The sequence below is a fragment of the Macaca mulatta genome, chromosome 9, assembly GCF_049350105.2.
Source record: "Macaca mulatta isolate MMU2019108-1 chromosome 9, T2T-MMU8v2.0, whole genome shotgun sequence".
Classification (NCBI taxonomy): Eukaryota; Metazoa; Chordata; class Mammalia; order Primates; family Cercopithecidae; genus Macaca; species Macaca mulatta.
The window spans coordinates 107,987,204-108,004,113 of NC_133414.1; the positions used below are offsets into that span (position 1 = coordinate 107,987,204).

General features: G+C 38.4%; 1 protein-coding gene across 1 annotated transcript in view; it reads left to right on the top strand.

Annotated features, from left to right (window-relative positions):
* CC2D2B (coiled-coil and C2 domain containing 2B) overlaps nucleotides 1–16,910 on the top strand; it is a 131,147-nt gene that overhangs the window by 71,487 nt on the left and 42,750 nt on the right. The window contains 5 exon segments of the mRNA XM_077946938.1: nucleotides 6,927–7,065; nucleotides 8,530–8,733; nucleotides 12,402–12,494; nucleotides 15,541–15,632; nucleotides 16,685–16,855. Coding sequence (XP_077803064.1) covers nucleotides 6,927–7,065; nucleotides 8,530–8,733; nucleotides 12,402–12,494; nucleotides 15,541–15,632; nucleotides 16,685–16,855 — 699 coding nt within the window.

Genomic DNA, 16,910 nt, shown 5'->3' on the forward strand with positions numbered 1-16,910 from the left:
AAAAGCTTCATACAACTATATGGCATTCTAGAAAGGGCAAAACTATGGAGACAGTAGAAATATCAGTGGTGCCAGAGATTCCGGGGGAAGGGAAGAATGAATAGATGGAGCACACAGGATTTTTAGAGTAGTGAAATTATTTTGCATAACATTATAATGGTGGATACATGTCATTACACAGTTGTCAAAACCCACAGAATGTACAACACCAAGGGTGAACCCTAATGTAAACTATGGAGTTTGAGTGACAATGATGTGTCAATGTGGGTTCATGGACTGTGAAAAAAAAGTACCACTCCAGCAAGGCATGTTGACAGCTGGGGAGGCTGTGCGTGTTTATGGGGATGGGGTGCATGGCAACTCTCTGTGCCTTTTGTTCAATTTTGCTGCAAATGTAAAACTTCTCTAAAAAATTTTATTGAAAAATATTATAGTTTTGAAAATTGTTACCCATAACTAGATTAAATGGAAAATCAAAACTGAAATTAGAGACTGTTTAAAAAATAACAAGGAGAACATTATATATAAAAACTAGTAGCATGTGGCCAGAGTCATAGTAAGAGTTCATAAAGGCTTTTCTTTGGTATGTAAGAAATTGAAAGAGAAAAAAACTAAATGGCAGTAGCACAAGGAGATCATTGGTGTGAAAGAAACTGAGGTCGTAGGGGTAGTTTACTTACCAAGGAGTTTCACAATAAAAAATATGCTAAAAAAATAACAGAAGACCAAAAAATCAAGGTACAGATTTCTTAAAAATTGGGGCCATATTTATGTTCTTAAAAGAAGTGATTAAAAGTGATGAGCTTACAAAAGATTGAAATCAGTGGGGCAAAAAGACCTAATATATTGGAAAGAGTATGAAGTCCTTCAGAGTCCGGAAGGTATCAAACCAGAACCCAAGTGAATACCTGTGGTTCTGGAGAAGAGAAACTCTCTCTTCCTCAACTCAGGGAATGAGACAGTCACCACTATGAAGACAGAAATGGAACTTTGATGAATGTCCTTGTTTTGCTAAGTAAATGAGGTCATCTTCTTAGAGACCTGGAGAAGGGCATTTTAAGAGCAAATCTTACAGTTATTAAAGGTCATTCATTTTGGAGCCAGTGGAAAAGTTTTTAATACCCAGAACTATTATTTTATTATATTTCTTAATATTTCTCTAGCATAGTCTCCACAGCAGCTATTCCTAATCTTTGCCTCATCATAATATTCTTTGCATTTTTCTTGGAATGAGATGTTTGTCCTTCTCACTCTGAGGCTAACTTTTATGCAGGTAATTTGGAACTCTCTGTATTTTACAATTCTACTGATGCATTTATATCCTTTTCTTCCATTATCTTCAACTTGTCCATCTCCCTAGGCTGTTGGTCTTTTGTACCCAAAAGCCTTCTTTGTTTTAAAACGAACAAGCACAAACTCAAGCACCTGATTAAATCCTGAAGCCCATTTTGGCTAGTTTTTCCTGCCAGAGTTCTCCTGTGTGTGGCCTACTGGTCTGCATACATTCCCTCCACTTTCTGTTCACACATTCCCTTCCTAACCCTACCCACTTGTCACTGAAGGTTACCAGCAAGTGACCTTCAAGCCGTATTCATTGGCTTGTCTCCATTGTCTTACAATTCCTATTACTTGGAAACTCAAGCTTACAAAAGATTGAAAACAGTTATATGCAAGGGTGGGACAGATGACAGATTTCAGCAGGAAGTATATTGCAAGAGAGGTTTTCAAAGTCCAGGGCCCTCTCTAAGTCAAGCTTTAATACCACATTAAACACAACTCTCTGGCTGGGCGCGGTGACTCACTCCCGTAATCCCAGCATTTTGGGAGGCCGAGGTGGGAGGATCACCTGAAGTCAGGAGTTTCAGACCAGCCTGGCCAACATGGTGAAACCCCATCTCTACTAAAAATACAAAAATTAGCTGGGCATGGTGGCACGCGCCTGTAGCCCCAGCTACCTGGGAGGCTGAGGCAGGAGAATCACTTGAACCTGGGAAGCAGTGGTTGCGGTGAGCCAAGATCATGCCATTGCACTCCAGCCTGGCGACAGAGTGAGATTCTGTCTCAATAAACAAACAAATCAAAAAACAAAAAAACAAACAAAAACCACACCTCTCTTATCTAAATGATCATTGTCTAGAGTTTTCATTTTTAAACATGAAACAGTTTTTCTTACACTCGCTAGTTAATAACATTTTTAACATTTAATAACATTGACTTTTATGTTTACCTTATTTCTTATTTCCCATCCTTCATTCTCGATTTACTTTTCATGCTGAAAGCATGCTCCTTTAATGATTCTTTCAGTTAGTTTCTATGGATAGCAAAATTCTTTAGCCTTTCTAGATCTAAAAGTGTCTTTATTTTGTCCTCATTCTTAATAGTTTAGGTGAGTAGAAAATTTGAGGATGTTCTTTATTTCCCTTTAGCACTTTGAAGCTGTTACAGTACTGCATTATCTATTGGGATTTATCATTGCTATTTATAAGTCCGCTATTGGTCTAAATGTTGGACTTTTATAGGCTATATTTTCTCTCTGATAATGTTGAAATATTTCACTTTAATTCAGAGACAGAAAGTGGAATAAAGGTTACCAGGGATGGGGAAGGGAGAAATGGGGTTATTGTTTAATGTGTACAGAGTTTCAGTTCGGGATGAAGAAAAAATTCTGGAAATAAGTAATGATGATGGTTATACAATGCTGTGAGTATACTTAATACTACTGAATCGTACACTTTAAAATGGTGGTAAATTTTATATTATGTATCTTTTACCTTAATAAAAAAGGAAGAATTTGCCATGAAAAAAATTTTGCTTTATCCTTAAAGTACTGAAATTTTACTATACCATGTATGTGTGGATTTATCATTATTCCTTTTCCTGCTTAGCAGAATAAATTTTATGTTTAAAGACTCACATCTTTCATCAATTACAGAAACGTCTCAACCACTATTTCTTCAAATATTACTTCTTCACTATTTCCACTCTTCTCTCCTTCAGGATTTCTTACTGAATTTGTATTGGAGCCTCTCAGTCTATTATTCATTTATTTATTTTTGAGACAGGGTCTCACTCTGTCACTCAGGCTGGAATGTAGTGGTATAATCATAGCAGCCTCAAGCTCCTGGACCCAACAATCCTCCTGCCTCAGCCTCCCTAGTAGCTGAGACTGTAGGCAGGTGCTACCACGTCCAGCTAAATTTTTTCTTGTTTTCTGTGTTTTCTTTTTAAGAGACAAGGAGGTCTTGCTTTGTTGCCCAGGCTGATAAACTCCTGGGCTCCAGCGATCCTCTCACCTTGGCCTCACAAAGTGCTAGGATTACAGGCCTAAGCCACTGAGCCCAGCCAAGCCTCAGCCTAACTATTATTTCATATTTTTATGTTTTTATTTAATCTGCATCCTGGATGAATTTCTGGGTACTATTTTTTAGTTCCTTAATTCGTTATTCAACTTTGTCCAATATAAGTTTTATTTGACTTTTATGTTATAATTTTTACTTTTATTTTCTGCCGCCAAGTTTTCTGTTTGATTCTCTTTCATATCTACATTTTCTTATTTCATTTTGGCATTTTGTTCCATTATTTCTTGCATTTAAAAGTGAATTATTAATTTTCATTTGTTTTTACATCTTAAGCATACTTCATTAAAATGTGTTTGGCAGACTTCCATAAAATGAATTTCAGCTAGAATTAATTTAATGTTCTGATAGTTGATACTGTTGATTATTTTTCTGAGCATGGCTTCATTGCTCAGAAGTTTTGGTTAGCAGGGTCATTTTGAGTTGGAGAACTTTTGGGTGATTTTGATTTACAGGTTTCTGGGTTTTGGGTGGTTTTTTTTGTTTGTTTATTTTGTTTTGTTTTGTTTTGATTTTGTTTTTTCTCTCTCTCCTTCTGTATCTACCCCTCCTTACCTGATGGTTCTGAATTTGACTTCATCTGTCCCCCTAAATCCAGAAGTGGGCCGTAAGCCTACTTACTGGGTAGGTTGGGAGGTTGGGTTGTTACACTGGGTTGCTATTGGAGTCATCACAGATCTAGGCAACTGGTGAGCTGTGAGCCTGGTTCAGTTCCTCATTATGAGGCAGTGTCTGTGTCCCTTTGCCTCTCTAGACTCATAGCTTTCTAAAAGCCACAGCCGCATGCAGTGGTCAGTATATTTTTAAGGTCCCTTTATTTAAGCCCCGCCCGCGCCCTCAAATCTTTGGCTTAAAATGATAAACCTGGTGCTAGTTCCCTGTCTCAGGAACTGAGCCCACAACCACCATGGACTGCTCATCAGCCTGAAGCCCAGCAAGCCCACAGTGCTATCCCCACTCGCCACTCTGCCTTTCTTTTCCATTTCTGGTTCACAGGAATGTTTATCTTAGCTCTCAGCACAGTTATATTTTTAACTGTTTTTTAACATCTTTATTGAGATACAATTCACAAACCATAAAATTCAGCCAATTAAAATATGCAATGCAATGGTTTTAATGTATTCACAGAGTTGTACAACCATCATTACAATCTGGAAATGGATGGTGGTCATGGTTGCACCACATTGTGAGTGTACTTAATGCCACCGAATTGTGTATTTTAAAATAAAGTGGTAAATGTTATGTATATTTTACCTCAATTTAAAAACATGGTGGCTGTGGCCTTGCATTTGGGTGTATAAGCCAAGGTCTTGGGGCCTGCTAGAATTAAAGCTCGCCTCTTTCTTGGGGCCATGCTATACTTTGATTCTTTTGTCGGAAATAAGATGTAAATATCAGGGCTGCATTAGATAAACAACAATCAAAGAGTTTTCCATGCCTTTTATAAAGTACTGCTTCCAGCTCTCCATCATCAAAGTAGAAATCTTCAATTGAAAAGAAGAGAGGGGGAGGAGAAAGGAAGAGAGAAAGGGAGGGAGGGAGGGAGGGAGAAATCTTCAATCATTTGACTGGTTTTGACCCAAGGAACAGCACTGCTGTGAACCATAGCCCACAGCTATAGGAGCAGCTGGGGGAATCATTGTAGCAAGGCTGTGAGATTTTTATTACTTTCTCTGAGGCAGAAACCATGGGACTATGTTGACATTCAATTACAACTTTCTTTGTTGTTTGTTGTTTTTGTTGTTGTTGTTAAAGGATATAATGGGAAAAGTTTCTCTCTAATCTATTCGTTAAGATTTAAGCTTTACCTGAGGCTATCTTCTAGGGGATCTGGGCTAAGATTGTTTCTAGAAGGAAAATTTATTACATGATGGTGTCAAGGGTGTCAGGTCCTAGCACTCTTGTGACATAGATATCAAAACAGTTCAAAATGAGGGCAGACATGGGAAGCAAAAGAAAAGAAGAATATGCAAACTTCACCTATTAGTAATTTTCCTTACATCTTACCATACCACACATTGGCTTTTGCAGCAATAGCCTCAGAAGATTCATCAAAGAAATATGAACGAATGGGAAGGAGACAGTGTAAAATGTGTGCCCATGTTTGGGCTAAGACATTGTTGAATCCGTGTCAGAACTGTATTTCTGGAATCCCAATTTATAGACAGGAACCTTTCTGGACTACTTTATAGAAAGGATTGTAGAAATTTGGATCGTAGTCCAAATTCCTCTAGTTACACATGATAAGACAAATTCTCTATGAAGAGACAGATTAAATCGCTGGGATAATTGATGGCTCTAAAGAAATCCTTACTCATTAGAGTTGAATTCCTTTTGCACTTAGTCGCTAAAAATATTTTATGAGTCTAGCCTATCTTTTACAGCTTTCCAGCTTTTAAGATTATCTCATGGCTGGGCACAGTGGCTCACGCCTGTAATCCCAGCACTTTGGGAGGCCAAGGCAGGCAGATCACGAGGTCAGGAGATTGAGACCATCCTGGTCAACATGGTGAAACCCCCTCTCTATTAAAAATACACAAATTAGCCAGGTGTGGTAGGACTTGCCTGTAGTCCCAGCTACTCGGGAGGCTGAGGCAGGAGAATTGCTTTGAACCTGGGAGGCAGAGGCTGCAGTGAGCCGGGATCGCGCCACTGCACTCCAGCCTGGCGACAGAGTGAGACTCTGTTTCCAAAAAAAAAAAAAAAAAGATTATCTCATATGATCAAGGATGGTCCTCTGGCACATACTTACCCAGTTACTTGCATTACTTTCTGTTATGTTTCCACTGTAAAGATGTAGCCTAAAAGTGGTTTTTATTTTGTGTGCTTTCTTAATTTTGCTTAAGTGAATATTTTGATTAAATTTCAATATTGTACACCCTGTGAAAAGAACATTTTTTTTTTTTTTTTTTTGAGACGGAGTCTCGCTCTGTGGCCCAGGCTGGAGTGCAGTGGCCAGATCTCAGCTCACTGCAAGCTCCGCCTCCTGGGTTCACGCCATTCTCCTGCTTCAGCCTCCCGAGTAGCTGGGACTATAGGCGCCTGCCACCTCGCCCGGCTAGTTTTTTGTATTTTTTAGTAGAGACGGGGTTTCACCGTGTCAGCCAGGATGGTCTCGATCTCCTGACCTCGTGATCCGCCTGTCTCGGCCTCCCAAAGTGCTGGGATTACAAGCTTGAGCCACCGCGCCCGGCCAAGAAAATATTTTAATAAGTTACTATGCTTAGGGTTTACATAATACATCCAATAAGCACCATTCATTTAAGCATCTACAATATTTTAGCTGTTACATACAATATAGATGGCAAGGATCAATATTTACGGACTATTCTTAATAAGGTTACTGTCTCTTACAAACATTTATCAAAAAGCTATGATACAAGTTAGAGTGAGAACTAGGAGAGATATCACATCTCAACTTTCTATTTTATCCATAAATACAGAGGATGGATAAATTTTATCTTCAAATACCCAGAATGGGTACGTTTTTACCCTATATAACAGTGTATTGTATGTAATACATATATTGTTTATTGTATGCGAGTTCACAAAATATTTTTTCTATGTTAGTATGTTAAGGAATGTAGATGCGAGAAGTGTTCCTGGAATTCCATGGCTCATTAATGAACAGAAGCTTTTTGAATGGGCAAATGAAGTCAGAATTGATCCAAATAATCCAGAATATTCTGATTTAATGGAATTTGTTATGGTAAGTTAAAGCAAGTATCAATACTGTAAACATATTCTGTTTCCTAAGCTCTACCCCCCTTTCTCCCCCATAGTTTGGTATATATTTTTCTAGGCTCTAGGGTTTATGTAAAAGTAAATCTGAGGACAGAAACCATTTTCAACCAGTGTACAATACTGTAAAGACAATTAGAAACTCAGCAACTGAAATAATTCCTCCTTTAGGCCTGATGGATGGTCCTCTGCCACTACTTAGCAGCCACAGCACATCCGACAGTCTTTTATGCTAACATCTATTGTGCAGTTACCATGTGCCAGCCATAGTATTAGATACTGAAGATATTGAGATAATTTATAAACACACTCCTTCTCTCAGACTCTATTATGTAGTCACTTCTACAGCTGAACTGCTGTATGTACCTCACACATGCTTTCTTTATACCTTTATTCATGCCACTGCTCTGCCTAGAAGGGCATCCATAACAGTTACCTTATTCACCCTGCAAGTCTAATAAATGCTTCCCTGGTAACCTCAGTTAGGCACTGCATCTTCTTTCCTTGCTTTCTTGTTAACCTTTCTTCTACTTTTTTAAAAAATCAACTCTTATGACTCTAATTTCATTCTGCCTTTTACTGTAGGTTTTTTTTTTTAGACAGAGTCTCGTTCTGTTGCCAGACTAGAGTGCAGTGGCGTGATCTTGGCTCACCACAACCTCCGCCTCCCAGGTTCAAGCGATTCTCTTTCCTCAGCCTCCCGTGTAGCTGGGATTACAGGCATGTGCCACTGTGCCCAGCTAATTTTTGTATTTTTGATAGACAGGGGGTTTTACCATGTTGGCCAAGCTGATCTTGAACTCCTGACCTCAGGTGATCCACCCGCCATGGCCTTCCAAAGTGCTGGGATTACAGGTGTGAGCCACTGCACCTGGCCTACAGTAGTTATTCATTCATATATTTTATTTTTCCTTGTGGAACTACAGCTAATAAATCTGCGTCTCTCTGATGGCAGCTAGCACTATTCCTTGCATGTACTATGCACTCACATTTGCATTTGTTGAATAAAACAACCCATAAATTAGATTGCTGCAAGTAAGCTCCCTAGATAAGAGCTTCTCAGCTGAGGTGCAGAATTGGTTATAGGTATACAGAAGTATTGATCCTCTGTCAACTCAGGACAACCAGATAGGAACAGTCTCATCTGTCCTATCAGTGTACAATACAAAATTCAGTGTACAGTACAAATATTTTCGTTTTCTTTGTAAGTCATGACTGGGAAAAGGTTGGAAAGCCACAAAGGCTGGATTCTATTTTGTTTTGTTTTATTTTGTTTTTTATATGTTCTAGACTACAAACTCAATTGCTCCATTTCCTACTTATATTACCACTCAGATCTCACAGTTGAGGGGGAAAAAGTCTTTTGAAGTAATTCCTGAATTTTAAAAAATTAGTATTTTAAGTAAAGACTTTGCATTTTTATGTTTTACAGTACATGAGACTTAAGGGGCAGGATATTCCAAAGTATTTTCGTCTTGAACAGTTGCAAGATGAATTTAACTTTGTTTCTGAAGAGGAAATGGCAAAGAGTAAACGTTTCCAGCTATTGCAACTTAGAAATGCAGGTCAATTAGATAATTTCCTTCTACAGCAAATGCCCCTCCATGACACAGAGATTCCAGATTTACTCTTCCAGGTATTTGGTTTCTATTTGAATATGGCTTATTGTATGATAAAGTTAACAGTTTGCTGCTTTAACCCTATCTTAATTTATTTCTTTTTTTTTAAGCTAATAATCTGTAGACAGATTTCCTCCCTTCTCTATAGGCATTAAAAATGTACGTATCTCCCAAATTCCAGAAATTCTTCAGCTTGACTTTACAATTTAGTGTTGTCTAGTCTATTCAGTATTTAGCAGCCAAAATCCTTTAGGCATATTCTAAATTTATGTAACTATTGTATTTTTGTTATTGTAAAATGTATCACAGATTTAAAAGCGGCTTTGGGAGTAAGGGAGAGAGACACTACCGCAATAAACATTACTTATAAGGCCCATCTCAATGTTAGAATCTTTAAAATATTTCTAAAAGAAAACAAAAGCTGGAATGCACGATAGGTTCTCACCAGCTGGTGCCAGCCAGCTCTAGCACACTATCAAATAAAGCTAGCTTTTCATATTAGTTGCTTTAAGTTTGCTACTTGGTGAAATTTGGATATGGATCAAATATTAGATAATACTGGAGAATTGCTGGTGGTGCTTATGGCATTGTGGTTATGTAGAAGCACATCCTTAGTCTTTGGAGATTCATACTGAAGTATTTATCTAGAGATGCTTAAAGTGTCATGATGGCTATAATTTACTTGAGAATATGTTAGCCGAAAATAAAATAAATAAAAACAGGTAAAACACATATGATAAAATATTAATTATTTAATCAATGGGGTAGGGATATGAATTTTAATATTTCTTTTTTTCAGTCAGGTGCAGTGACTCATGCCTGTAATCTCGGCACTCTGGGAAGCCGAGGCAGAAGGATAGTTTGAGTCCAGCAGTTTGACACCAACCCGGGCAAAATAATGAGATCTCATCTCTACAAAAACATAAACAAAATTAGCTGGGCATGGTGGAGCACACCTGTAGTGCCAGCTACTTGGAGGCTGAGGTGGGAGGATCACTTGAGGTCAAGGCTACAGTAAGCTGAGCTCCTGCCACTGCACTGCAGCCTGGGCGACAGGGTGAGACCCTGTCTTAAAAAAAAAAAATTATACACACACCCACATACACATGTGTGTATATATATTTTTACTTTTCTACATGTTTGAAAATATGAAAAAAATTAAACAAAAATAAATAGCATCTAATATACCAGTAAAACCCCACTAAAAATGTAATTTAACAAATATATAGGCCGGGCGCGGTGGCTCAAGCCTGTAATCCCAGCACTTTGGGAGGCCAAGACGGGCGGATCACGAGGTCAGGAGATCGAGACCATCCTGGCTAACACAGTGAAACCCCATCTCTACTAAAAAAAATACAAAAAACTAGCTGGGCGAGGTGGCGGGCGCCTGTAGTCCCAGCTACACGGGAGGCTGAGGCAGGAGAATGGCGTAAACCCAGGAGGCGGAGCTTGCAGTGAGCTGAGATCCGGCCACTGCACTCCAGCCCGGGCGACAGAGCAAGACTCCGTCTCAAAAAAAAAAAAAAAAAAATCACTTGTAAGAGCAATAAAGACTGTAAGATACATAGGAATATATTTGACAAAAGTTGTGCAAAAACTCAACAGATAACATTTTGAAGTATTTTTGAATGATATACAAAAGAATCTGAGTAAATGTTCATTGATAGGAAGAGTCAACATTGTAAACTGCCAAAACTACCCATATTAAGCTGTAAATATAGAAATGCAATTCCCAACCAAAGAAATAGAATAGGCTTATTATGCATATGTGGAAATTTTATATTTGACAGCATTGTCTTTACAAATCAGTTGGAAAAGAATGAAGGATGCATTAACTGGTTCTGGAATCGTTATTCATACATGTGGAAAGAAATAAAATTAGATTCAGATATCAGAAAAGAAATAAATACCATGTGTAGTGAAGATTACTTGTGAAAAGCAAAACTTCAAATGGGCATTTCAATTTTGGGATACAAAGGTATTTCTTAAATAAGACATGAAAAGTATAAATGATAAAGAAGAAGATTAGTTAATTTTTCTTTGAGATGGAGTCTCACTTTGTCACACAGGCTGGAGTGCAGTGGCGTGATCTCGGTTCACTGCAACCTCCACCTCCTGGGTTCAAGTGATTCTCATGCCTTAGCCTCCCTAGTAGCTGAGGCTACAGGTGTGCGCCACAACGCCTGGCTAATTTTTGTATTTTTAGTAGAGACGGGGTTTTGTCATGTTGCCCAGACTGGTCTTGAACTCCTAACTTTAAGTGATCTGCCTGCCTTGGCCTCCCACAGTGTTAGGATTACAGGCGTGAACCACAGTGTCTGGCCAGATTAATAAATTTTGTAACATTAAAATTAAAAGCCTACAGATTAGAAAAGTTATTCCTTACATATATAAAATTAAAATATTAATATCCAGAGTATTGTGTTAACTCCTAAAACTTAATACTTTAAAAGTAAATAAAGTGATGTGAGGCCGTGCACGGTGGCTCACGCCTGTAATCCCAACCCTTGGGAAGGCTGAGGTGGGGAGATCACAAGGTCAGGGGTTCAAGACCAGCCTGACCAATATGGTGAAACCCCATCTCTACTAAAGATAGAAAAATTAGCCAGGTGTGGCGGCACACACCTGTAATCCCAGCTACTTGGGAGGCTGAGGCAAGAGAATCACTTGAACGCAGGAGGCGGAGGTTGCAGTGAATTGAGATTGTACCACTGCACTCCAGCCTGGGCAACAGAGTAAGACTCTGTCTCAAAAAAAAAAAAAAGTAAATAAAGTGGTATGAAATGGCAATATAATATTTTCTTAAATAAAAGTTGTTACTTGCAAAAGAATTAATTTCAGGATTTCTTATGGATAATTAGAAGGACAAGTAACTTACCTTCAGATAATGGAGCATGCGTTGTTTCATGGCTGAAGATTCTAAAGTATTTACTTCATTATTTTTGTATAGTCTTTAATAATATCTATAATATAAAATCATTTCCAAGTGCTTTGGGGATATATAATACTGAAAATGCATAAATAACAAATGCAAATTTACTTTATTTAGATGAAGCATCCTGACAAATAATCTTATACTGACTATATATGTCATATTAAAATTATTGATTATAGTCAACGCACGTTGACTACTTACTATATGCCAGGCCCTTTACATATATTGTTTCAATTAAGTCTCACAAACAATCTTGTGACAGAGGTATTATTATTATTATTATTGAAGAGGAAACTGGGGTCTGGAGCAGTTAATCAGCTTTTCCAAACCACACCAGTTAGTAAATGCCCAGGCCAACTTGAACCCAGGACTGTCTTCTTCCAATGCCCATGCTCTTAACCACTTATTTTGTTTTTAGTGATACAGGGCAAATGCATACATGAAGAATCTTTTCTCAATCCTCTTCACTTTTTAAAAAATCATTTTCTCAGTCACAAATCTTGTTCTTAATCATTACTCTAATTTAAAAGATGAATGGACTTCAATCTAGACCCAAACAGAATATAGTTAGAAACTGGTTTTAGCTCATCCTCAGTGGGAGAATCTAGAAGAAATGTTTTCTTCTCTCAGTCTCAGAGTGTTTCCAGTGTCTTACACATGGACTGAAGTGACTAGTGATATTTATTGCAATGTGTCATATGTAAACTCTTCGTTACATTCAAGAAGTGAAACTAACAATTCTGTATTTAGGAGTATGAAAGTCAGAAAGAGAAGGAGGTATCCATTTCAGATGTAAATTCTATTACAGCACAAAGGATTAATTCTGCCAATTTGCTGAAAAAGGTAACCACACAGTATCAGAAATATATTTGCATTTGTTTTTGTGAAAACTTGTCTGCTAGATCCATGGTATTATAGTCTTTCCAGAGAGTCAGATGGACGAATCCACTCACTCGTCACCTCTTTCATATCACTGAGGAGTTTTCTGTTCTTTTCAGACCTCTTTATGAGAGTTAGGTTACCTCATTGACAGTGAACTCATTATTAAAGCACATCCCAAACTTTTCTGTTTAAACATAAATTTTAAAGACTTCCCATCTCTTCTTTGACTCTAAAAGTTCACCTTGAGAGATACCCCATCATTTTGCCAGAACCCCTGTATTTACTGGTGCCTCATGATGTCATGGACCATAGCAATTCAGGAGATGAAGGGATGAAGGAGCTACCAGAGGCACACAGACAGTATTAGAAAAATAGATATGCTTTGAAACAAAGCCAAATAGTGAACGTTTCCAAAACACTCTAGCAGAGCCTTAACCAGGTTTGAGTGGAATCCTTCACTGGATTTCATGCCTGATTTCTGTCGACCCCTCATCACGCCACTAGACTTTGTTAGCTTAGTGCAGGGGCGACATCTACAGATCCTTAGTGCCTAGCATAGTATCTTATACTTAGAAAATGCTGATAAATATTTGAGAAATTAATGAATTAAAGGATGGGAGCTGAGGTGGTTTCTACAACTCCTGCAAAGGTAGACTCTCACCCACCTACATCTTCTTTGCTGTAGAGCACCAGAGCAGCCTTGCAGGGTAATTTGAAAAGAAGCAGGGAAAGCTACGGAAAGATCTAAGAGATACATTCCAGATCCCTCATGGGGACAGGTGAGAGACAACCGTGTATAGCTAGTAGACCCCCAGGCAGGTGTGTTCTAAAGACCTGTTCTTACTACCCTGTGTGTCACCGGCAAGTAACCAAATCACTGAGTCCCACTTTATTTTTTACAAAAATGGACAATATTAATGCTTGCTTTGCTTTACATCCAATGTGAGGAGCAAATGAGATCAAACTGCAAGTATTCTTCTAGTTCGTACACTATGACTGTGAGATGGAATGTGAACTGCTGTAGCTCTCCCAGGCATGAGACAGCCCCCTTTGTCACTGGCAGCTGTTTTTCCCACTCATCCCTGACTCTCTTACTTCTTTACTAGCTCGCTCTATTTTTTAAGTTGGGATGTGCTTTAATAGTGAGTTTGTGCTCTCGGGAAATAAAGAAGTGTTCTTGCTTATAAGAAAAGAGAACACATATCCTTCTTATCCTGTTTCTTCTTTTTTATGTAAGGAGAAACCCACGAGGGAGGGTAGCAGACGGTTAAGAAGGACATAAGAGAGCAAGTATCTGAGGATGCTTGAACTTCATACAGGAATCCCGGAAAGGCACTTTCCAAACATTTTGTATTTAGATTTTAACTCCTTGTGAAGACTTCTTTGCTATCTGAGGACAGTTTAAAACTACAGGTTTGAAAAATAAAATAAAATGAAACCACTGGTTTGGTAGTTTTATGGGATAATTACTATAATCAAAGATACTGGAGAAGTTTGCTCCTGGAGGCCTATTAGGACCATAGGTACCTAAATCCTTCCATGGGAGGAACTCATGCAACTGTGAGTTATGTGCATTACATTTCCTGCTGTGTTACTGGAGTCAGTGATGGCTGAGGCCAGGGTTACAGCAGTACGGAATGAGGTCCCAGTAGTCTCAAATATTACTAGAGAAAACTTTTACTGAAATGTTTTTTCTAAGAGGGTAGCACATCTCTTCAATCTGTCCATTTCATCAATTTATTCAACAAATATTTATCGAGCACATACTATAATTCCTGAGCTCCTTGAGTATATATTCTATAAGTTAGATAATGGGAGACACATTATTAGTATGTTATAGAGTGAAAGGTGCTATGAAACATAAAGTAGGAAGAGGGAACAGGCGTTCTGGCGGAGGCGGAGGTAGGGGGCGTTGGGGTGAGTAGGGGCACAATTTTAAATAGAAGTAGTCAAAGAATCTGGTAAGAAGGTAACACTTCTGCAAAAGACCTAAACGAGATGAGGAAGATAGCCATGGAAGTTTAGGGAAAGAACATTCTAGGCCGATGGAACCAGCGTAGAAAACTCGGCATAGAAGCACACCTGGCCTGTGAGAGGAACAGCCAGGAGCTCAGCCTGCATCGTGCCAAGGGAGAGTGGGAGAAGAGAGAGAGAGTGGCCAGTGAAGGGGCCACCGAGGTCTTGTTCACCTTCAAGGGAAACAATTTGTTGTCCGTGTGGCAGGATAATTTTTAGGAGTTATGTTTTTCCCATTCGTCTCTCACCACTCTATTTTCCTACCTGCTTCAAGAAGATAACTAGGGTCTAGGTTACGTTGTCTCCAGAATGATCTTTGACAGGACAGAAAGCAGAAAATTGCCTCCAGACCTGCCTCTGTCTGGTTTCGTATCTGAAAAGCTAAAGACAGGGTAAAAGGAGAAAGGGAAGGATTTCCTCAGACCAAAAAGGAGATGTTCAGAGTCCTTGGAGGAACTAAGGTCTGTGGGTTCTCCAAGTAGGAAGAGCCCAAGGAGATGGCTTCCTTCAAGCACTGACTTTCTTGCCAGAATGAGGTCTTAAAGTCAGAATAGGATTGACTTGAAGGAAATACAGAAATGGGATCACATTTCCTTGTGTTTGTAGATCAAGACTCACATCCATTACTAGTGGCTATTGTAGAAGTGGATTCACAGGGCAGTCGTCTCCTTTGGTGAAAACTAGTTCTGGCCACATACACTGTGAGTTAGAGGAAAAAAATAACAGAGCAAAGAGTTTAGGATGAGATGAACTAGATGTAGGACAAAAAAAGTGGAAAGAAATAAACTACCTTTGGCGTGACAGTGTGAAAGTTGGAAATGACTTTAATAATGGCAGCAAACAGAATAGTATTTTCACTTGTCTAATCCCCCACTCCATTCATTGCTTGCAAAAATTAGGAGTAAAATATAGTGGCACCAGTAGCATTGTAAATACTTAACCTTAAAATATAAACAATACATTTATTTATTAAATTCTAAAATTTTTTTAGGTGAGAAGGTTGATAATGAAGAGAATTGTTAAAATTAGCAAATGTAACTTGTCAGATATTGTGACTGATTATGAAGAAATTGTATCTACAAGGTAATTGCTAAAGACTATTAAGTATGAAATATAAACCTTTAAGATAATCTCTTTAAAATCCTCTTCTCTATTTCTATTTTAATTAAGCCATATGTCAGAAGATGCAGTTTCAGATCATAACATGAAATACAATGACTTAAAATATTTGGTCAATTTAAAGTTGCATTTTGGGATATCTACATGATATATTTTCAATTATATAGTATTTGGGGGCAGTTTTTTTGCCCTCTCCTTTGACAGGTTTTAGGGCAAGAAAGAAAAATTCAAGAAACATGTTTGTCCCAAATTAGTTTTGCCCTAAGATTTCCTGTCCTGAGACTGCTAAGGGAAAAGATGTTGCTGCTAGCACCATGCTAAGCCTGTAATCTCCCCTTTGCAAAACAGAAAATCCTCAGCTGTACAAAGGTGCTGAGATCCACCGGCAGCAGCTGGGAGAGCGTTTGGTGAAGTCACTCAATTCTCATACTGTTCTATCTGTGAACTAAGGGTAGGAACAGGGCTGTCTCTGGGAAAACTCCCTGGAGGACACATGCAGACTCGGAATGATCAATAAGGTTTTAACTCATTTAGGATGCTGAACTGTATTGTGTTTTACTTTTCAGTCCTTGAGGGAAAAATGAGTGAGAACATAAAACTATAATTCTATGGATTTGTGTTGCCCAGGTTGGCGGCATATACAACTAATTCTAGTTTCAGAGCCATGTAGAAAATGTTAATATTCGGGCACTTTCAAGAGAATGATTCCTGAACAATGAATAATCTTCCAAAAGATCATCATGTTTCATGGCTTTACCTCTCCATGTCCACGTCTCTGTTTGGACCATGTACCCAAAGGGCAAGGAGCAATCACGGTCTCTCTCAACATGAGGGAACACAGCATCTCTCCCTTCCTATGCTAAGAAAAAGATTTCTCCTTAAGACAATTCAGTCTCCCCTCCATAATGCAGAGAATATGGTTCAGAATAATGGTCTCATTTCAATTACTCAAAAGACTGATATCTTTTAAAACCAAGAAAAGCAAACGAGGCTAATGATCAATTTTTACTCTTTAGCCAATTGACAGATGCAGTTTGTCAGTTTGTTGAACCACGGAGAAAGTTAAAACCTCAGAGGAAAGAAAGGAAAAAAGTCAGAGCACAGACGATCTCTGATGGAGATATTAAGATTCTTGTCCGAATAGTGAGGGCCTATAATATTCCCACCAGAAAAACAACAATTAATAGGTAAGGCAATATGCCCCAATTTTTAGAGTTGCAAAAGGTCTACCTTAAATATGAT